This window comes from Lissotriton vulgaris, chromosome 2_1 (assembly GCF_964263255.1).
Source record: "Lissotriton vulgaris chromosome 2_1, aLisVul1.2, whole genome shotgun sequence".
NCBI classification, from domain to species: Eukaryota; Metazoa; Chordata; class Amphibia; order Caudata; family Salamandridae; genus Lissotriton; species Lissotriton vulgaris.
In genome coordinates this window covers 771,088,467-771,112,834 of record NC_141687.1, presented here as the reverse complement: position 1 = coordinate 771,112,834, position 24,368 = coordinate 771,088,467, and the positions used below count along the sequence as shown (strand labels likewise).

At 46.4% G+C, this 24,368-nt stretch overlaps 1 protein-coding gene across 1 annotated transcript in view; it reads right to left on the bottom strand.

The window, feature by feature from the left end:
* GAD1 (glutamate decarboxylase 1) overlaps positions 1-24,368 on the bottom strand; it is a 205,502-nt gene that overhangs the window by 156,996 nt on the left and 24,138 nt on the right. Inside the window, exon 3 of the mRNA XM_086956108.1 lies at positions 12,262-12,324. Within this exon, the coding sequence (XP_086812234.1) occupies positions 12,262-12,324 (63 nt within the window). The remainder of the gene's footprint in view (positions 1-12,261; positions 12,325-24,368) is intronic.

Here is a 24,368-nt window from a genome sequence, read left to right as displayed (position 1 = left end):
GATAGGTGTGTGCCCTCTGAATATATGCCATAAACCGGTCCGCGGTAGCTTGTCTCCTTTCTGGTGAAGAATTGGCTTGGTAGTTTAGTCTGCCCTGTTCCCATGATGCACTGGGCCAGGGAAAGACTGATTTGCATATAGCCAGGTTCTGAACTGGGATGGTGCAGTGAGATAAATAACGGTGATGGATCAAGCCCTGATCTTTGGACTGGGTAAGAGTGGTCTGCTTAATTCAGACACTCTGTTCATCACCACCCCCTTTTCTGAATCGTTTTTGGCCACTGTAGGTGTGGCAGGGTATACTCAGACATGAGTCCCTTTCTCACTGCACCATCAGGATTCAAACAAGCCGGGCCGACGACGGCTGAAATGCCAGAAACCGGTCCCCAGTAGCTTGTCTCCTTTCTGGTGAAGAATTGGCTTGGTAGTTTAGTCTGCCCTGATCCCATGATGCACTGGGCCAGGGACAGACTGATTTGCATATAGCCAGGTTCTGAACTGGGATGGTGCAGTGAGATAAATAACGGTGATGGATCAAGCCCTGATCTTTGGACTGGGTAAGAGTGGTCTGCTTAATTCAGAGACTCTGTCCCTCACCACCCCCTTTTCTGAATCCCTCTGAATATATGTGCACTACAGGTATGCTCACCACATGGTGACAGGTGTGTGCCCTCTGAATATCTGCGCACTACAGGTAGGTTCACGACACAGTAATAGGTGTGTGCCCTTGGAATACCTGCGCATTACAGGTATGCTCACCACATGATGACAGGTGTGTGTCCTCTGAATATCTGCGCACTACAGGTATGCTCACCACATGGCGACAGGTGTGCGCCCTCGGAGTATCAGCACACTACAGGTAGGTTCACCATACGGTGACATGCATGTGCCCTCGGAATATCTGCACACTACAGGTATGCTCACCACATGATGGCAGGGCCCGGGTGTGTGTGCTCAAAAAGGCTGCACACTACATATATGCTCACCACATCAGGGCAGGTGCGTGTGCTCGGAATATCTGCGCACTACAGGTAGGTTCACAACACAGTGACAGGTGTGTGCCCTCTGAATATCTCCGCGCTACAGGTATGCTCACCACACAGTGACAGGTGTGTGCTCTCAGAATATCTGCACACTACAGGTATGCTCACCACATGGTGGCAGGTATTTGCCCCCTGAATATCTGTGCACTACAGGTATGCTCACCACACCGTGGCATGTGTGTGCTTTGAATATCTGTGCACTACAGGTATGCTCACCACATGGTGGCAGGTGTGTGTGCTTTGAATATCTGTGCACTACAGGTATGCTCACCACACAGTGACAGGTGTGTGCCCTCAGAATATCTGCGCACTACAGGTATACTCACCACATGGTGGCAGGTGTGTGCTTTAAATATCTGTGCACTACAGGTATGCTCACCACACGGTGGCAGGTGTGTGTGCTTTGAATATCTGTGCACTACAGGTATGCTCACCAAACGGTGGCAGGTGTGTGTGCTTTGAATATCTGTGCACTACAGGTATGCTCACCACACAGTGACAGGTGTGTGCCCTCAGAATATCTGCGCACTACAGGTATGCTCACCACATGGTGGCAGGTGTGTGCCCCCTGAATATCTCTGCACTACAGGTATGCTCACCACACGGTGGCAGGTGTGTGTGCTTTGACTACAGGTATGCTCACCATACGGTGACAGGTATGTGCCTTTGGAAAGGCTGCACACTACATATATGCTCACCACATGGTGGCAGGTGCGTGTGCTTTGAATATCTGTGCACTACAGGTATGCTCACCATACGGTGACAGGTATGTGCCCTCGGAAAAACTGCACACTACATATATGCTCACCACACGGTGGCAGAAGTGTGTGCTTTGAATATCTGTGCACTACAGGTATGCTCACCATACGGTGACAGGTATGTACCCTCGGAAATGCTGCACTCTACATATATGCTCACCACATGGTGGCAGGTGTGTGTGCTTTGAATATCTGTGCACTACAGGTATGCTCACCACATGATGGCAGGTGTGTGTGCTCGGAATATCTGCGCACTACAGGTATGCTCACCATACGGTGACAGGTATGTGCCCTCGGAAAGGCTGCACACTACATATATGGCAGGTGTGTGTGCTTTGAATATCTGCGCACTGCATGTATGCTCACCACACGGTGGCAGGTGTGTGTGCTTTGAATATCTGCGCACCACAGGTATGCTCACCACATGGTGGCAGGTGTGTGTGCTCGGAATATCTGCGCACTACAGGTATGCTCACCACACCGTGGCAGGTGTGTGTGCTTTGAATATCTGTGCACTACAGGTATGCTCACCACACAGTGACAGGTGTGTGCCCTCAGAATATCTGCGCACTACAGGTATGCTCAGCACATGATGGAAGGGCTCAGGCGTGTGTGCTCGGAAAAGCTGCGCACTACAGCTATGCTTACCACACCGTGGCAGGTGTGTGTGCTTTGAATATCTGTGCAGTACAGGTATGCTCACCTCATGATGGAAGGGCTCAGGCGTGTGTGCTCGGAAAAGCTGCGCCCTACAGCTATGCTCACCACACGGTGGCAGGTGTGTGTGCTTTGAATACCCGCACGGGTAGACGCTGCACGAGCCGGGTTTCCACCGGATCTCGCGCAGGGCCCGGCCCGCCCCTCTATCAGCTCCGCTGAGCGGGTAAATGACCGCGATGATGAAGGCCCCCGCGCGAGGCGGCTGAAGGCACCAGTAACAACACGGCCCATTAAATCCATACCAGGTGCTATTTATAGCGGGCATAGATCTATAGGTTTCGAATTGGCCCTGCTGCCAGATGTAACGAACAGATCAATTGCAGAGACTGCAGGGAGTGAAGGGAGATAAAATACGCGGAAATAAGGCCGGGCAGTCGAAAGCACGGAGATTAGTCCATCCGACATTCTTTTTTTCAGAACAAGGAAATATTCACGCATTTTGGTGAAGGTTATTTTGGGGAACATCTCGCAGACCCTTCACGTGATTTTCCTGTTAACGAAACATTCTCCTGCCCCCCACACACTCCTGTTTATTCGCTTTGTTTGTCATCGGACGCCGTCTAGCCGCTATCTCGAAAAAACAGCTTTCTGACGGATAGGTTTTCAATAAGCCCCTCATTAATCTTGTTTTTCGTTCCCTCGGAGATGCGCATTTTCCGCGCCGATAAGGATGAATTATCCCAGGCGGGGCGCTGCGCAGCGTCAGATATACTTCACCGCGCTATCTGCGAGCCACACACCTCACAGGTTCCTTCTGCCCGTCATGCGCTATCGGCACCTGTACAATTCCGGCACCTCCCCAGCCCCCACCACAACACACACATCCCACAGACAGTCCTAGCACCAGTCCCACACGACATCTGCACACGAGAACAGGATACAGGCCATGGCAATACTACCGCTGGAGCTGTGTGTTTGTGTGTGCATACAAACATACAAAAATAAATATACATACACACACACACTTTAGAAGTAGCGTATCAGCACACATGGCACATACGCACACACACACTTATATATACATATATAGATATATATATACACATACATACAGACACACACTTTAGTGGTTATTTTGGGGAACATCTCGCAGACCCTTCACGTGATTTTCCTGCTAACGAAACATTCTCCTTCTCCCCACATACATATAGACACACACTTTAGAGGTAGTGTATCAGCACTCAGGGCACACATACACACACACACACACATATATGTATATACACACACACACACTTTAGAGGTTGTGTATCAGCACACAGGGCACACACACACACACACACATATATATATATATATATATATATATATATATATATATACACACACACACTTTAGAGGTGTATCAGCACACAGGGTACACATTTTGAAACCGCCCTATGGCCTCCAAGTGCACACACTTTCTATACATAGCAAGGGGGGGGGGGGGGGCAACACAGCCAGCCACCCACTCCACCGCGTGTGTGTACAAACACTAAGGACACGAGGAGGATAGCGGTGTAGATTCCCAGCATCCCTATATGTGTACACGGGTAACATGTGCAGGGGGCAGTCTGCAGACCGGAAGAAATCTGTTCTGGAGACCGAGCTCTGTGCACACGAACCCTAGAGACAGGGGCAGGGTGTCCGCAGACATCATACCAGATTCTTCAGTCACAGTCCACCCTCCGAGCGCACACACCCTCCTCCAGCCCACCACCACCCCCTCTGTAAACAAGAAGACGAACCCCTGCGCGTGTGATAGGCACGAAGCATGCACGCCGGGAAACTGCACAATAAATATTCCTTGGCCATTCCATCCCAGACAAAGTCTGGACCAGCAGCCAGCACTAGGGACCCCAGAAGAAAAACACCTTAACCTCGGGCTGGGAACATATATGACCACGAGCATCAGAAACAATGTGCCACAGCAACGCCTGTTTTTATGACGCCTTTCGATTTAGTCAGAATCTAAATATGTGGCGCCGTGCTGAAAATATATATTTGTAACTTTATTTCGGCCGTTTTTGGCCATAAAAGTCATATACATACATAAAATCATCATTAATATAGCAATATAAAAAAGAGAACAAATGTTATACGGACATAGAATAGTTTTCACAGTTCATTCATGTTTTTAAAGGAAAGTAATGCATTATATTTCATTTCGAGGTTTTAAAAGAAAATTAAATTTTTTTTTTTTTAAAAATATCACAAATGCAGGGATTGGTTAAACATGTACACTTTTCCAACTCAGAGACAATGTCCTTGTTTTTTCCGGATTATAAAAACAGAATGTAAAAATTTGCTTATGCTGAATACAATAAACTGGGTTGTGTTACTTTTCATGATCCTAAAAGCTATTAAACAGGACCTAGTCCCCAGGAGGTTGCACATGGGTTTCAGCCATTTCTTTCTCGGTTTCGCGTAAGCGCTACAAACAAAGAACATGTGAGCCTCATCCTCGGAACAAACAGTTGAGCACATAGGGCAGCTATTTATTTTATCAGACAAAGCCCCCAATCTTTTTTGTGCCCATCTTTCAGTATTGTAATTAAGCATAAGTGTCCCATATCTAAACTTTAGAAAAAGAGTTTTAGCAATAGGTGGCTCTATCTCGTCCAGGAATTGTTCAAAATAAGATTCATCTTTATATGATAAAAAAGCCTGGACTGCGGAACCAACATTAACTCCATCCACTAGCTTCCCACTTATATGGTTCCAGAATGCTCGCTTAACTACCATTTTAGAAGACGTAAGCATTTTGTCTGGGGTCTCCCACATAGAATGTAGGTCCAAAATTATAAGCCATTTTTTAATGTGCACTAGCCAGTGCAGGGAGTTAAAAGAATCAAGCCTCATCAGTTCTTGCAGGCCATATCTATAGTCTATTAGTTCGGGTATAGTCCAAAGCCTAACCCAAAATAGTAATGGCCTCAATATAGTTAGATGATCTGTTCTCCTAAAGTTTAAATCAAGTTGGAGTGGTAAGAGTGGTGTACTACTAGGAACCCTAACAGAAGCACGCATAAATTTGTTGTCCATAACATGGAAACTATTCTTTGCCCATGGGCCCCATATTTCTGCTCCATATAGTACAGCAGATTGTATTTTAAATTTAAAAAGTTCTAAAACCGGGGTAACACTCTTGCTTGTACTAGAATTCATTTTGTTTAGGATTGGTTTGACATTTTGGGCATAGGTTATTTTACTTTTCTCAATTTGGGGTTTCCAACTTTGTTTGGAATCGAGTACAACACCCAAATAAGAAAAGTTATCCACAGTATCTAGTTTTTGGCTGTTCAGGGTCAAAAACCCTCTATCTGGCATACTGGGATTTAGTGACATGCATTTCGTTTTATTTGCATTTATTTCCAAGCCCTTTGTCTGACAATAGCAGCTGAATGAGTTGAGGAGTGCCTGAAGACCCTTTTTTGTTTGGGATATAAGTATAGTATCGTCTGCAAAAAGCAGCGCGGGCACCCTTACACCATTGAGCTGCGGGGAATCATTAACACAAGCATTTAAATAGTCGGGGACATCGTTAATAAACAAGGAAAATAAAGTAGGGGCCAGAACACACCCCTGGCGAACCCCACGTTCAATGGGAATATTGCGGGTCAGCTCACCATTAGGACCCCACCTGACATTTGCAAAATTATCTGCATGTAACTCTACTATTTGTGCTAGGAGGCATCCCGGCAACCCAAGGTCTTGCAGTGTTTTCCAAAGTAATCTGCGTGGGACTAAATCAAAAGCAGCCCTCAGGTCAACAAAGGCTACATACAAATGACCTCTTTTCAGCTGGACATATTTCCAAATCAAACAACAAAAGCGAAAAATTTGATCTGTTGTGCTTGTCTTGCTACGAAAGCCAGCCTGAAATTTGGAAATTATGTTCGTAGCTTCAAGCCAATCGTTGATTCTATACAGAAGATGTTTAGCATACAGTTTTTGAAGAGTGTCCATCAAACTGATTGGCCTGTAGTTAGAGGGTATCATTCTATCCCCCTTTTTAAATATTAGCACGACCTCTGCTGCCCGCCAGCTGTCAGGAAAGTTGCAATTTAGAGATAGGGCATTAAACAAACGGTTCAGATAGGGGGCCCAGACTTCAACCTCATGTTTATAGAGATCCCCCGGTATTCTGTCCGGACCAGGGGCTTTAGAGTTTTTAAGATCGTTAATCGCCCTTACTGTCTCGTCCAGTGTAAAATTAAGCGGTTCAACCGGCCGCGGGGACCTTAGGCTCCATTGGCTATCACTGTCATATTGTTTATAAAGGTTTGTAAAATGAGATACCCAGGTCATTTCATCCAAGAATACATCTTTCACAACTCTCCCAGCATGACCACCATTGGCCACTAGTCTCCAGAAGCCAATATTGTCATTAGTTTTTGCGGCAAATAACATGTCGGCCCAGATCGATTCCTCCCAAAGTTTTTAGATGTTTCCAACGCACGTTTATACTCCACCCTTGCAACTTTTACTTCTTCTTTGGACTTGTTTTTAATAACAAACAGTAGGTTTGATTTGGCAGTTCTACACGCGTGGCCATACCATAACTTTCCATGGTTTGCCACCCTTTGGTTTTGCTGCTTCTTTTTCGGCATTTTTGATAAGAGCATTTTTATTTCCGAAAAGAAGACTTTGTGTAGATCAATAAAATGTTCAAAGTGTTCCGGTAGGAAGGCATAGTCAACTACATGTTCAAAAGTTTGTTCAAAGAGAGAATAAACCAGTGATAAGGCTTTGCCATCTGCCAAAACACGCGGCCATCTCACCGCACGTCTATTATTGCTTATGTAGACGTCCTCACATGTGGTGACTTCGGTAGATTCATTTGTAGATAAAGTGATATCACTAACCATGCTCTTGTTGATGTAAAGTTCCAAAGGGTAGTGATCACTTTCCCCCCTACTTACTACTTTCAAATCTATCATAAAATGCCATAAACTAAGAGAAACAAGTACAAAGTCTAAGTTGCTATTAGCTTTGGAAAAGGTTGGTTGTTTTTGGAGGTCAGATGGAAGTCGACCATTGCCTGCTCTGAGGCCGTGATCTGCAGAGAGTCTTAAAAGTTGGCTGGCCAATGTCGAATATTTAACAAATTTAGTGGTCTCAAGCTGGGGGATGCTATAGGCTGAGTCCTCATCCTCAAACACTTCAGAAATGCCCAGAACAGGTTCAAAATTGCAGTTTAGGTCTCCTCCTAGAATGACCGGGGTGTCTACAATTACGTTTTTAAGCAGAAGTTCCAGGGCCTCGATTGTTGATGATACTTTCGAGTGGCTGCTTGGTCTATTATAAATATTCACAATGTACCATTCATTGCCACACGATGGGGTTACCCTTAGAGCTGAGATATCCTGGGAACCTGTATCCACAATTTCGACCTGCATGGCTAGGGTGATTTTTAGCCAGATTAATAGACCCCCTGATGGTCTTCCTCGGTCAGACTGAACTGCCTTTGTGCCAAAAGTTTTGTAACCTACCCGATGGGGAACTTCTAAGGCCCAAGTTTCTTGTAGTAGACAAATATCACAGGTGTCAATGTAATTTGCCCACTCAGGGTCTTTTAAGTTCTTATAAACCCCTGCAATGTTCCACGATAAGATAAGTAAACAAGAGTCAGTACTCTGGGTGGCGGGGGGGGGGGATGACTACGCACTGGTTGCACCTAGTGCCTACTTGCAGTGATATTATGTCTTTCTCAGCAGCCTTTGTCTTTTCCCCAACTGCAGTAGTTGGACTCCTATCCCGACCAACCTCAGCTGTATAGCAGCGTGTCTTTCCAGCTCTATAAAGTGGTCCCTTTTTCTGCATCCTACTCCTATTAGGCTGTTTGTCATCATTAAAGTGTGCAACATTTTTTGGTTTAGGGTAACCTTTGCCCAATCTACAAAAATCATCATATAATTCATGAATGCAGTTAGGCATTGTGATAAGTCAATCCACAGCCTCTAAACAGCTAAATATGTTGAAGGTAGAAATCCCAGACCACATGTTGTAATCACCATGTCCACCTAAATTTGGAGCACCAGACCACATATTATAATTTCCATACCTAGCCAAGTTTGGGGCATTATCTGAATACTGCTTAACAGGATTCCAATTTTGGCCATGATGGATAGGTCTTGGTGGAGGATAGAAAAATGATAGGGGTCTGGCTTCAATAGGGGGATTCATACCATACGATTTCCAATTGCAGATTTGCTCAGCACTCTGGGGTTCCTCAAAGGATATGACAATACAATCGCCCGTGATTGATTTTGGGGTTGGCCCTACCCATGGTACCCTCCTAACCATAAGAATCTTACTTTTCAGGTGGTTGGGAATAGGTTTATATTTGTTTAACCAAAAAATCACTTTATTTTTTAGCGATTGGAAGTTTTCCTCGTATTGACTGTCCAATTCTGGTACCCCTGTGAGAACAGCTACAAATGTACTAGCGTCTGGAGGCAAGTCAATATACCCACCTCTAAAATTGTTGCGAGTATGGTTGGACTGGTAATTTGAATTGTGGGAGGCATTGGTAATAATTTTGTCAGGCATGGATTGAATGCCTGTCGCACTAATATAAGGATAGGTGGGAATATTAAGTTGAGGTTTATTTAAAATTGGTGTATTCTGAATGGAAGAGTGAGAAGATGGGGGAATTTGTGGTAGGGAAGAATTAGTATGTGTTTGGTTTTTTTGCATCGGTTTATTGGTAGTGTTTACAACTGTAGCCGTGGATGTTGAAGGGATTGGATTTGATTGGATTTTAGTGCTACTTGTTTGAGTAGTATTGGTGTTACTAGCTGTCCCTACCTTTTTTTGCTGCACATCTAATAGCTTAGTATATGGTTCTTTTGATGTGGTCGGGACAAGAACCGGAACTTGCTGGGTGGCTCTAGGCACTTCAATACAATTAAGACTTATACTGGAAAGAGTGATAACACTTTTCTCAACTTCAAGAAGCTGGTTCTCAATTCCAGTTAACCTGGTTTCTAATGGTTTAAGTAATGTCTTAAGTGTCTCCCATACTATTTTTAAAAATTCCTCTCTTCCACCATCTAGTTCTACCATAGCACAAGAAACTCTCTTTCCTTCACTACCTAAGGAGTCAGACTTTTCTAGGGAAATGTGCTCATCTATACTAATGTTGGTATTGTCAGTATTTACTAAATCATGTACAGGGCTCTCGGGTGTTACAGCAGGCATATTAGAAGTCCCACCCTTAATGTTATGACAAAGGTTGATTTTTGCTTTTTTTCTAGCAAAGGCGGTAAGATGTTTACGCTTCCTTTTGTGCTTTGATGGAGCTTTGCCTGGAGATTTTATGGAGCGCTCTGTTTCAACTAGCGACTGACTAGTAGGTACAGGACATGAAATTAGTATCGTCCCTGCTAATGAATCACTGGACACCCCATCTGGAAGGACTTCGACTTTCTCCTTTGGAGGTATCAACTGAGCTAAGCCTCCTGACTCGGCCCCAGCTGGCAGCTCCTGGGATTTCTGAGTAATAGAAGGAATTAGTTCTTCTACTATCGAGTGTACCTCAGCTACGGCTATGAGTGGTTTTGGACCAGCAATCCGCTCAGGAGTTTTAGATGCGGCAATACTGCCTAGGGAAGATTTTTTCCTAAGCGCAAGTTCAGTTGAAAGCCTCCTAGCACATTCGAGTTCACTTGATACTCTGTGCTGAAGTTTGGTAATTTCATTGTCAATAGAGAGGCTAGTCCTGGTGATAAAGTCATCTAGGGTGCCTGTGGCTTTTTTGGGGATCTTTGTAGCCTTACTCCTAGTTTCACGTGCGGACATTGTGGCGAAGAAAAGTTGTAATCAATGTATTAAATAATTCAAGTATGGTACTATGACTCCAGACAATAGAACCAAGGGAGATGGCCCGGTCCGGTCTCAATCGGTCTCTAACGGCCTAGAACGGCCCTGTCTTTGCCCAGTCTTAGCCCGGGCTGCGTCCCGCGCTGCGGGAGTGGGCAGGTGTTTTGAGGCCTCAGGAGGGCGGGGGGCGGGCCAGCAGGGAGAGCGGACCGGAAGCTCTCCGTCGGTCTAGCAGGGACTTCTGGGAAATGAAGTCCCTGCACGCTCGCAGCCCCGCTGCAGCCACACGCCCAAGCCGCTTACCTCCTTACTGCCTCTGTGCTCCTTCCTCACTGCAGCTGGTTTGCTTCCCTCCACAAACAGACGAAGGGGCACCCGCGCAGCGGGTGCGCCGAGAGGTGGTTGGATGACAGGAAGAGACTTGGTGAGTCGCTCTGGCGTGTTGCTGGCGCTAGTTTCCTCCGTGTAGCGCTTGACGTGGCAAAACAATTATGAACAATGTCCCACTCGCATTTACTGTGGGCAGGTGTTTTGAGGCCTCAGGAGGGCGGGGGGCGGGCCAGCAGGGAGAGCGGACCGGAAGCTCTCCGTCGGTCTAGCAGGGACTTCTGGGAAATGAAGTCCCTGCACGCTCGCAGCCCCGCTGCAGCCACACGCCCAAGCCGCTTACCTCCTTACTGCCTCTGTGCTCCTTCCTCACTGCAGCTGGTTTGCTTCCCTCCACAAACAGACGAAGGGGCACCCGCGCAGCGGGTGCGCCGAGAGGTGGTTGGATGACAGGAAGAGACTTGGTGAGTCGCTTACCTCCTTACTGCCTCTGTGCTCCTTCCTCACTGCAGCTGGTTTGCTTCCCTCCACAAACAGACGAAGGGGCACCCGCGCAGCGGGTGCGCCGAGAGGTGGTTGGATGACAGGAAGAGACTTGGTGAGTCGCTCTGGCGTGTTGCTGGCGCTAGTTTCCTCCGTGTAGCGCTTGACGTGGCAAAACAATTATGAACAATGTCCCACTCGCATTTACTGTGGGCAGGTGTTTTGAGGCCTCAGGAGGGCGGGGGGCGGGCCAGCAGGGAGAGCGGACCGGAAGCTCTCCGTCGGTCTAGCAGGGACTTCTGGGAAATGAAGTCCCTGCACGCTCGCAGCCCCGCTGCAGCCACACGCCCAAGCCGCTTACCTCCTTACTGCCTCTGTGCTCCTTCCTCACTGCAGCTGGTTTGCTTCCCTCCACAAACAGACGAAGGGGCACCCGCGCAGCGGGTGCGCCGAGAGGTGGTTGGATGACAGGAAGAGACTTGGTGAGTCGCTCTGGCGTGTTGCTGGCGCTAGTTTCCTCCGTGTAGCGCTTGACGTGGCAAAACAATTATGAACAATGTCCTGAAATGTCTGAAAATATAAACACCCCGCCCTGTACGAACCGGAAGACACGAGGACTGCCGGCTCGGCGCCGACACTTTTAATTTCCATAGAAAGGCTTCGAAATGGATTGATTAATTAATCTATCGATCAATTGGAACGGGCAGACGGGGACACTGCTAAGTAAGGCTATCAGCAAGGCCGAGTTTATTTCAAGTGCAACTTGCGACAAACGTTTATCAATGAAACACTGAAATGCACATTTTTTACAGACAAGCTACTGTAATGTATTCGCGCCAACACCCCTCCGCCCCCAAGACGTTATTAATAGCGCGCATCAAAGTAACACATTTTAGGGGTTACGTTTGGCAACATTCACAAACACTTGTAACAAAATTTGGTATTTATTGTGCCACATATTGTATATTTTTTTAGCCGAGCACTGCCTAGTGAAATGAATGCGCAGTCTGATGTGATGGAGTTTAAAATTATTAGACAGTTCTGGTTGATGTAAATGTATTAAAAATCCCTCAGGCTGATGATAACTACCCAGAATTATAAACATGAGGCACCGCTTGACTTACCACATATCTTCAGTCCAAGTTTTTTTGTGCATCCGTGAGCAACGTCACACCAGGTGTCATAAGCTACAAAATAACAGAAACAGGTTTACTAAAACGCCTTTCAGTGGACCTGCGCACGTCACCAAAGCCACTCTACGTCACGTTCCACTTCCGGACACAGCTGAGCCCATGCCATTACTGACACGCCCACATAGATAAACCTCCAGGTTTCATCTGCTGACGTAATTAATATAGTTCTACATTCCAACTTGCTAAGAAGCTAAATCAACCAACATGTCAGATGCTCGAAAAAAACACCCACACAGCCAGCATTTGATCTGCTCCCACAGCCACGCCCCCGTCAGTTTCCGCATCCTCATAGCAGTGGCTAGCAAGGGTGCCATGCCAGTAACAGCTATGACCGAGGCGCAGTAGACCCTCTCACACCTTGGTCCGTGGAGCCACTGCACCTGCTGCACTATTAATAGACACACCCCTGCCTTGCAAAGGTAACCCCCTTTCATTCCATCTTCTCTCAGCACACACACCCCATGCAGCTCACAGGCTACAACCACAATATATTTCACCTCCTTTTGCAGCTACGCCTATTGATTGTGTCTGCTTCTTCAACTAATCCCACACTAAATGTCACCCGGTAACTGAGCTATAACCACACTACATTTGATCTCCTGTCAAGGCCACGCACACATATTTCATCTGCTCCCTCAGCTAGCTCCACACTAAATGTCACCTGCTCACAAAACTACAACCATGCTACATTTCATCTTACCCAAAGCTCAAGTCATAGTCATACTGTATATCCCACTATTCACACAGCACAAGTCACACTAAGTTTGACTTTCTCACAGACAAAACCCAAACAATACTTCACATGTTCATGCAGGTAAAACCACACAATCTAACTGCAAGTCCCACGCCACATTTACCCCACATACACAGCTAACTCAAACAGGGCTAGATGTGGTAGAATTCAATATCTCACCCAGCAAAAACAATACATTTCATGTGACTAAATCAACTCCACATTACACTTGTCTACATAAGGGCCACATCTGTTCAAATGACCAACCCCACACCTTAACCCGCTAGATCGAACAGCTCCCGATTGATATCCATTGGCCCATTCTTAGGAAAACTGATTGAATTGGCCCCCTTCACTTCATTCTTGGATTTCAAAGAAGAAAACACTCTACTATCTAATCAGCACTGAGTCTTCTGACCAGAAATGCGCCCCAATACCCATCTGACAAAAAGATGGCGCGAACAGAGATGGAAAGACTGCACTGCTACTGGTTCTGTCTGCTACCTGGGGCGCCGCTACACTCTATGACTGAGGATAGAGGTACTCGGCATCCTTCCATGTATCCTAGACAGGGTCTCCTTCTGCATATCTTGATATTGCTACCTCCATTTATGTCAGCTCCTTTCAGCACTGACTGGCGTACCCCTCAAGGGTACCACTGCACTTCACCCTCTATCACTGCCGGCTACTGGACCTCATCAAATCCTTCAACCAAACCTACCGCAGTTCGATGGTGAAGAACAAATCGAGTTACTACTGAATCCCCAAAGGGTCTTTATTACTGTGCACGTGATTACTTACTGCAGCAGATGACCACAACTAAGAGCCCAAACTGTGGATGACTACCACCCTGCTTCCACTGTGTGGTTTATGGAACTCAACGTACCACCATCCACACTGACTGATGTAAGAAATCTGGGAGTGATCATGGATTCCAGCCTTCCCATTGTCCCCAAAGTGATCCAGGTAACAAGAACTGCTCCGTACACCATGCAAATTCTTGCATGCATCTTCCCTTCTTTAGCTTTACAAGAGAAAAGATAGGCTTCAAGCATCTTTGTCATGTTTCACCCAAAGTATTAAATGGTCTTTATACTGAATGCTACTCTTCGTCCACTGAAAACTACAAAGAATCCAGAAGCAAGATAGCTCCCACACCTTCACCCAAGGGAATGCATCATTGCATTGCTAGAAGTGCATCACTGGTTACCTACAGTCAAACATTCTGCCTTCAACACGCTCTGAATTGTCTACAGAGCCACCCACAGCAAGGGCCCAAGCTTGAACTAATGCTGCAAAATGACTTGTACTACAAAATCCTTCACTCTAGACTGGCGCCTCGTCTGTACGCCCCCACTACAAGAAGAAATGCATTGGTGCATTCTCACTCTTCGAACAAGCAGCACAATTATGGATTTCCCTCTGCAAAAGCAAGATCTAGCTGTGATCACTGGAATTTAGAAAATGAGATACCAACCTGGCTATTTCCAAAATGATGATGTAGGATCATGTCAAACAGCAAATGGGTTCTATCACTCTCACAAGGAAAGCATGAACATCAGACTCCAGACCACACCAATCCCAAGAACTGGAATATGTTCCCCACAAGGGACTCAGGCGTGATGACGTGCAACTATCTCTCACTCTAGTGCATGCCACTCTACACATAAGTTCAGCTACACAATCATAATGGCATGAGAAAGGCAATCCACTACTCATCACACTCAACAACAAAACACTCCCCACATAGACCACACTCACAACCTGTGCCATTCAAACCAGACTGACCAATAATATACAGCTCAAGAGTTCTATCCCACAGTCCTCCTTGCTTCACAATATGCTTAAAACAGCGGCACTGAAAAGGGTATGAGCATCACTCTGGCATCACGCGGACACCAAAACACTTCCCACATAGGCCACAATACAACCCAACAACCTTCTAATGAAGCACAATCTGGAGACTAGATTCTCACCCACCACTAATACATTCTGGAGTCTTCTTGGGGGTGTAAAATGTTTATAAATGCAACTACATTGCAAACAATATATATATATATATATATATATATATATATATATATATATATATATATATATATATATACCGTCAGCTGCTCAGATTATTAAACCCACATTTCTTGAATAATGTCAGATCACCAGGGGTGGGTAGTAGCGTGCTACAATAAAGAAATGAATCAATAAACATATTTTATGTGAACAAAATGATAAACTCACACATATGAAATGCTCACACACCAAATCCAGAATGCAGATCACCTGCTCACACAGTTAACACCATTTTAGACACCACTGGCTAGCGGAACTAAACCTGCATTACATTTCACTTGCTCAAGCAGCTAAACCTACCATACATTTCACCTACCCAAACAACTAACCCATGGTGACATTTCACCTGCTCACATGAATAAACCCCTATTCATTTTCACCTGCTCATTAAGCTAGACCTACAGTGCACTTACGCTGCCGTCACGATTAACCCTATCCCAGAACTACATTTCACCTACACGTAATTCCACACCCACACTCCATTTCTCCTGCTCAAACACTTGAATCCACACTACATTTCACCTGCTGGAAAAGCTAAACTTAATTGCATTCTAGGCTCCACCTGCTCTCTCAACTAATCTCACGCTAAATCAAACCGGCTCACACTGCAAAATTCACACTCCACTTAAATAAACCTGTTCACAGATAAACATACATCCTACATTTCATTTTCTCTTACAGTTAGACCTAAACTACTGCGACATTTCATGTACTCCGTCCGACAGGTAACTCTATAATGCTTTTCACCTGCTAGTGAGCAAAACCAATGGAACAGTTAGGTGTTTGACAACCCAACAAAACCAATCCCACAGTACAATGCATCGCTCACAAGGGTAAATTCATACTACATTTTACGGGCTCACAGTAATAAACCTCCCCCACATTTCACCTGTACCCACAGTGCAATTGCATACTTCATGACATCTGGTCACACAGCTAGACTTCTCAATCCATTTAATCTGCTCAAACATTCAGACACCCACTACATTTCAGCTGTTCACCCAACCCGACTTCAACTACCTTTCACCTACTCACAGTGAAAAGTAATCCCATATTAAAATCCACTCGCTTACAAAGTTTAAGGTCAAACTAACTTTCAGGTGCTTTCACAACTTAACTTAACTCTACGCAACATTCCATCTGTTAGCGCAGCAATCTCCACACTATATTAAATCAATAAAAGTAGGTACAGCTAAACCTGCACTCCATTTCGCTTAACAACCACCCTCACACTACATTTCACCCCTTAACCAGCCAGCTCCACAGCCATCTCACCTGCTCACAAATACAATCCCACACCAAACTTAGCCTACCCACACAGCTAAACCCACAGCAGATTCCACCTGCTTACACAGCCAAACCCACAGATGCCACCTGCTTACCCAGAAAAACCCTCCTACATTTCACCTGCTCAAAGATATCTACAATACATTTTACAAGCTTCCCAGCCATCCAGTTATACATTTACCCTCCTCAGACACACACCCAAAGTACATTCTAGTTGTTTATGTAGCCAAACCACAGCTACATCCCATCTGCTCACACAGCTAACCCCACACTACAGTACACTTGCTCACAGTGCTACATTCCACCCGCTCACACACCTGAACTAACATTACATTTCAATCACTCCACGCAACTGAACCCACACTACAGTACTCCTGCTCACACAGCCATAGCCCCAATACACTCCACATGCTTGCTCAGCAAACTCCACACTGCATTTCGCCTGCTCATACGGGTGCTACATTGAACCTGCCCGCCAGTCCAATCACACAATATATTCCACTTGCATTCGCAGCTACAGTCACATGACATTCCACCTGCTGACACAGCTAGACCAACCACATTCAACGCGCGCACACAGCTAGACCCACACATTCCACTCCTCACACAAGTCGACCCAGGCCAAATTACACCCACCTACAAAGCTGAATCTGCACTGCATTCCATCTGTTCACGCAGCTATATAGCCCACAACATGCCTGCCAGCTGTCAGCAGGAGTACACCCACACTACAGGGTTGGACTGGCCTATAGGGAAATCAGGAAGTGCCGATGGGCTGTTATGATAGGTCAGCTGGCGGGCTTTTTTTGGGCTGTTTGTGAACCCATTTTATGGTCTGCCGGGCCCTATTTTCTGTTGATTTCCCTAATATTAAAACAAACATTGCCTGCAGCAAGTTCAGATCCATGTAGTCTTCCATATTTTGCAAAGCCCTTATACAGCGTGTCTTTACAAACTCAAAACTTCCACAACTTGCAAACATGGTTCACTTTTTTAGCTATCTAATTCACTAATGGGGGGTCGCTTTTATTTTGGTGCCTTTTTTCTGTCCCAGTCCAACAGTGCCACACTACATTTCACCCGCTGATGCACCTGAACCAACACTGCATTACATCTGCTCAAACAGCTAGCTACTACTATATCCCCCTGTTCACACATCTACACCCACACGTTTTAGCTACCCACACAACTGTAACTACACACCATTCCACTGCCTTTCACGGCTAAGCCCACCCCACCCATACACGAGCTTCCCTCAAGTGGGGAAGAAGTACGAAAGGGAGGAAACGGCCTGAACAACGCGGGCAGAGCCACGCCTGCCGTTCCAACTCAAGCGCAACTGCGCTTGCCTTAACTATGCATATGCCTTCACAATGGGTAGTTTTTAAGGCTCAGGGTGGGGTTGGGGTACTTTTTCAGGCTCGCGGGTCGGAGAAGTTTTAGGGCTTAGGTTGTTTTTCGGGCTCAGGGTGGGATAGGGTAGTTTTTAGGCCTCAGAGAGGTTTGGGTTAGTTTTTAGGGCTTGTGGGGTTGGGGTCGTTTTAAGGGATCAGGGGGGTTTGGGTTAGTTTTAAGAGCTCAGGGTGGGGTTGGGCGCTGTTAAGAGCTCAGGGGGGTCTGGGTAGCAGTTAGGGCTAAGGGCAGGTGACATAGGGTGCGATCTTTACCACACATGTATACCAGTCATGCCTTTACCACGAAATTCCATGATAAAAGCATGCGTGGTCAACAAATGCGTTGTTCGGGCGCATTCGTGGTTTAGGTAGCGACGTAGTAGAGGCACGCGTGGTTAGCCATGTGGGCCTCAGTCATACAACCGCGCAAGGGTCTCATGTGCGAGTCTGGTTGGGTCGCTGGGGCGGTTGATCAGATTTCTAACCCCAGCCCTCCCCTCTGACTAATTTAGCAATGAGGGCGTCATCATCACCAGTGCGTCACCCAGCGTCGCCGGGGACCCGAGCGTGTAATAATTCCTGGCAGCGATCTAACAAGGAGGCTTCTCAAAATAAACTGGCATGAAATGGGGTTGTAGGAGAGTTCAGGAATTAATTGGGTGAAAAATGGTATTTGACGAGAGGAAGCTCGATCTGCATGGCTGGGCTGGGAAGAGGCGCGCGCTTCCCGGGCATATAGTGTTCCCCTCCGCCTCTCCCCCTCGGCCCCTCTCGCGCTCTTACACTGTATTCCCCTTTACATCTCCCAAAACCCCCTCCCCCCCAACTTCCCGGAGTCGCACCTCCCTAATCTAATCACATGCACTCTTTTATAGTGTCGACTTGAATTACTTTACGCTGGTTCCTTTGACCTGAAAGATATCCAGTGTTTTGCCATCTTACAGCAAGACAGCTTATTCACACATGGTTTAATGACTTCAAATGTAAAAGAAATAACAAAAAAAGAATCGAGGGAAATTCTATATAACGTTTCCAGGACGTATTCCCATATACATATACCTCTGTACTTGCATAACATATTCATTCAAGTATGTGTCTCTCCTCAGCTAGACATATTTTGTAATGTAGCATTCATAGCTCACATATAAATAAATGTGACGTTTGATGCTGTTAAAAATAAGGATATTATGTGGTCAGATGTATAGACATTTTTATCACAAACGTTAGCACCGTCTGTGAGCGATAGATGTGTGCGTGTGGAGTGGTGAACGAGTCAACCAAAGAGGGAAGGGGGGACAAGAAAGGGAGTGCAATAGGGGAGGAGGCCGAGAAGAGATGGGGCGAGGGGGCATGAGGGAGAGAAAATGGAAGGGCAAGGAAAAGGGAGAGACTGCAAAGTCGAAACCATCAGGACAGCGAAAAGGAGAAAAGAGAGGGAACAAGAGAGAAAGAGATCAGAGAGTGATATCATGGTTTAGAAGAAGGGTGAGAAGAGAGGTAAAAGAAGAGGTAAGGGAAAAATGGCGAGAGTATATGGTGTGAAGATACCACGCTTCGTGCGGCCAGCTTGGCGTGACATAGGGATGTGTCATGTGTGCGGTCAGGTGCGAGGGCGCAGCACACTTGAGGTCGGGCGGTGCCCTCCGGGGAGACTGCACATTCCATAAGCTCCAGTTTAACCTGCCTCTCAGGGCACAAGTCCTAAAAAAAGAAGTGGGGAGACGCGGTCACCGGAAGTGACGTCACAACAGGAATCTCATGGGTATTTATATGCCTTTAGATGAGTCTGCAACCTGCCGCAACCCACACCACGCCTGAGGCCTGGTGCCAAGGTGAAACGCATGGCAGAGCAGCTGAAAAACCGTCACAAACAATTACACAAAAACTGATTACCGCTGTTTGGAAGAGGCTGCCGGTTTGTTTCCTAATACAAAGCCGCACCTGTTACTAAGCATCGGCGGATTTCGCGGCTCAGCGCTCTAATTGCCAGGCTGTCCAGCTGCCAGAGAGGCCAAATAGTGAAGTCCAGCTTTTGGGCAGAGGGGACGGCGTCCACCTGATAAAATAAGTGGGGGGACGCCGTCCACCCGCGTGGTACCCTGACTTGAGTCCTGCTGCCACTAATACTCAAATATGCTCATTCCAGACGCCGCCCGCGAGCAAACGGAGCAGGTCGCTCTTTCCAAACAATTAACTTGTTTGAGAAATCTGACTACAAACAATGAGATCGTCATTCATGTGAGACGACGTGCTTGATCTATCAGAGCCAGTCGCTCCTTCCGAACAAACAAACTTCTCACGATCTATACCTTTGAACTACGAGGCCAGGGCCGGCCCAAGGCATGTGCAAACTGTGCACCTGCACAGGGCCGCCAAACCCCAGGGGCCTCCCAGGGACATAACACAGGCCCCCCAAGACCACGTGGTGCGGGGGCCCCACGCTCCAGGGGCCCCCTTCCCACACTGTTCAGTGCAACTACTGCTCTCTGGTGTTAAATATAAATCATCATCTGCCAGGAGGAGGTTTCGGTTGCTCCGACCTGCCAGGCTGGCTCATCTGTGCTCTCACTGGGGCATTTGCAACATTGTTGCTAACTGGGCGGTTCGAGCGGCGGAAGTTAAGCTTGAAAGTTCCACTGCTCGCACCGGCTCCTGTGCCTCTCATCATGGTGGTGCCCTGACCTGACCAGGCTGCTGGAAGGCTCGTCATTCCCCGGGGGGAGTCAAATGCCAGCGCTGGATTCTAACAGATTGTCAAGTATTTATATTTTCTCATACATTTCTGCTCCCTAGCGAGGGTGGGTTGCGAGAACTGGTAAAGCATGAACTCAAAGGTAGTGCATTTTGAATGACACTGCTTACCCAGCAAGGTTCATCGTTTGCAAGTTTAATTCTGCAGAGAAAAGAAGCCTTTCTTTGCAACATCCTGCTGGCAAGGATGAGAACATATACTCACTCCCCTGCAAAGCTGTCTCATGTTTGGTGCTCGGTGGGCTCAAGGGACCCACGCGCAGGACTTTCCTCTGTGGCTAGCAGTCTCTGTCCCTTTCCTTATCTCCAGCAGCCACAGCTTGGGCCTAGTGGGAGTGCCGGGAGGTGGGGGCGGGGGGGGGGGGGAATAATGGCATCAATGGCAGTCCTGCACTGTGCTCTGTGCATCTAGTGCCTACAGCATGATTCACAGCCGTTGGCCTACGTGACTGGAGACCGATGTCCATCTGCCCATGGAGCTGCTGCAACTGCTGCTATTCTGTGCAAAGGCAAATTAAATGGACGGTTTCAAGGACACTCATCATGATGCAACGCTGGTGAAATATGAAGGCCAGCAACCACGCTGCCAGTCAGCCAGCCAGCCACCCTTCAAAGGGGTGTGCTCAGAGAAGGATCCCAGCCAAATTCATGTGGAGTAGCTGGCACCGGAACAAAGCCTGGCCCCGGAAGACTCGGTCCATCAGGGTCAGGTGAGCTTCAATCCTCTGGTATTATTATATCTATAGTGTTAACGTATGAAGGAAGCAGTTCACACCTCCTGCTGGTTTGTATCCTAGTGCCCAGAGGGCTGCAGCTATTATGTCTCACTTATCACTCACTTCATGGCAATGTCATTTTTGGTTAGGCCTCGTGTTAGTTATGCACAATTACGTACCTTGCCAATTGACGGGCAGGGAATAATCACGTAGTGTGCAGAGAATCCACTTGGCTAGGAAATAAGAGTCTGTGCTTTAGAATGGCGATGTTGAAATTGAGCATAATTGTTGTCTGCACCAATAATAACAGCCGATTCTGAGGGATGCATCATTATATAGGCCACATATCTGCAAAAGAGATTCGGACTAACTGGGCCTTCTTTTGGGTGCATGGGACCTGAGTCTACATTCAGTGCGCTGATTCACTTGCGCTCAAGAGGCGGCACACAATGAAAAGAGGGGAAGAGGTCTTTTTTGGAAGGAAGATTTTACAGTGTTGGCTTTTGGCTGGTCTATTTGGTTTTTTTTGTGCGCCTGTTGCAGGTGCAGTGCTTTGCCAAAGTATGCATGTCACTGTCACAAGTCCTCATATGCGCTGACTTTCTTTGACTGTTTCAGGGCCTATTAGGTCTGCTGTGCAGCATCAGGTTTTACTGTTTATCTCCCTCATATAATTACCAAACCTTGCCCGCAGCTTAAATGAGGGAGTCTCTATCTTGGAAATCAGCGCAGTTAGCGGGCAGCAGCTTTCTTTTTCCTTGAGGTTCCATCTGCCAGGGCCCGAAGGATAGATCATATGACCAGTCAGAGTGTGGGCTTATTTCATTTGGCTGTTTGTGGCTAGTGCACCAGGTATTACTGTTGATTTCCCTCATAGTGTAACAAAGATTACTTGCAGCAAGCCTAGATGCATGCAATCTTTTCTATACATTGCAAAAAACTATAGAGCATGCCTTGACAAGTTCAAAACTGCTTTGATTTGCAAAAGTGGGCCAATTTTATTTTTCTAGTTTGCTAAATGGTGGGCACTTTTAGCCTGCTGCCCATGTTTATTTTCTGTCCCAGTGACGACCTGGAGTGTGTGTGTGGGGGGGTTACTTTTCTAGTCTGACTTACAGACAGACACAAGTGAGCTCTTTGATAGTTGAGGACTGGGCTGTCTGCAGCTCTTCATCCTATATTACCCTACTACGCCACCATTCCATTTTTTAGCCATTTTGTACTGAGAGCCAGAGGCATACTTTTATGAATCTCAGTATATTTTTTCAGATGGACCGGCCTCCAAACTTTAATTGGTGCCTCCTACATAGTGTTGATCCACTATTGATGTCTTGTCAGGCTAAGCTAGTGGCTCACAGCCCCCTGCAAACTCCCTTCTAATGTGTCTTCATTGCCATGAAAGGATTTGCCGCAATTGTTTTACAGCATGGTCATATTATAAAGAGGTTGTAGGTTAGTGAGATTTCATTTCAGGAGTTTTCTATTAGTTTCAAGATCTCTTTAGAGCTTTTCATTCTTCAAAATATTGTAAATTCTGATATTTAGCTCTTTCAATGCATTTCATTCCATGGTTTTAATTGAGAGCAAGTGTTACTCTAAGTGTGATATATTTGGCAGCTGACTGTTACTCATAAGTATATTGAAACCATTGAAATGTTACACATAAGCAATCGCAAAACTTGGCAGCTATGACACACTGTGCGCATCAGAAATGAAGAGGCTGAACATTGTGGAGTGCCTCAGAAAGGAATGTGTGCTGTTGTTTAAATAAGAACGACAAACTTCTAGAAAACTATGTTGTGCACTGGTGCTTTGCATCAATTTTAAGATTTTAGAGTTTCTCGCTGCTCAAATGGGTGTAATTGCTGATACTTATATGTTTCCCTCGTCTTCATTGCCTGATTTTGCTCGCGAGAGAGTGTCACTCATAGTCGTTGAATGTCACTCATAATTTCACAAAAATTATGAAAATGTCACACATAAGCAATCTGAAACATTGGCAGCTATGTTTATACTGTATTGTAGCAGGGCACTTTGCAAAAATTGACGGCGCATAATTCAGGAAACAGTGACAATTAGATATGCGATTTCCACTCGGGCCGCTGGTGCGCGTCTGCTTCTGCGCGGTCTTCACCCTTGGTCATTCTCATGCGCATGCTACTTTGCCCAATTTAAAATGTGCTTGAGGTGTGAAGCGGTTGAGAGTGACCGTGTGGCTCAGGACCGACAGGTGCGGAAACACATTGTGAGGCGTTTTCCCGTGGCTGGGGTGGCGTTTTTCCGTGGTTGATAGCTCACTGTTCCTTGAAATAAGATTTGTGCAGTGCACCACCAGGCCTACACAACGGAATATGTACAGTGCGCTGTTGTCTGCAATTGTAATTGTATTTATACTGCGCTTACTACCCTTGACGAGGCGTTGAAATGCACCACTATCCCCAGTAAAACGTGCAATACCCTGACATGAGCACTAATAAAAATGTGTGCAACGAATACCTTATTCCCCAAAAATAAACGGCGTGCTTTGCATCCTACTCAACCAGGAAACCTCAATGGTTGATTCTCTCTGTCCAGATGGGTGCTGTATATTTAATTGGATTGTACCAGCTTTTGACAACAACTCTATTATATGTGTAATGGGATAGCGCCTGCAGCCGTGAGTGCGTGTGTGCGTGCATGCACATTTGTGCGTTCGTGAGCACGCAAATGTGTGGTTGTTTGCGTGAGTGTTTGTTACTGGCTGCCTTTTATATGCACTAGCCGTGCTTGTTGAGTTGAAGGGTGACATACGAGCAGCGAGATACGCCTTGGTTAATGGCAAAGTTCCCTCGAGCATACAATATGAACATAAATCTGATTTATATTAACGATGTTGTTTATCCGGACCGGAAGATTAAAGTGTCTTAGAGTTTACGTGTCATAATATCGCACATATTGCTCGCACGTGCCCCTTTTCGATAAGCGGCGTTGTTTTTGAAGCCCGCTGGGGTATTGGTACAGTGCCCTCTCACCAGTCTAAGGGATACAGGCAGCTAGCTGGTGGCAGCTATGACTAGTGAGTGGAACAGGGGAGGTTATTTACATGCC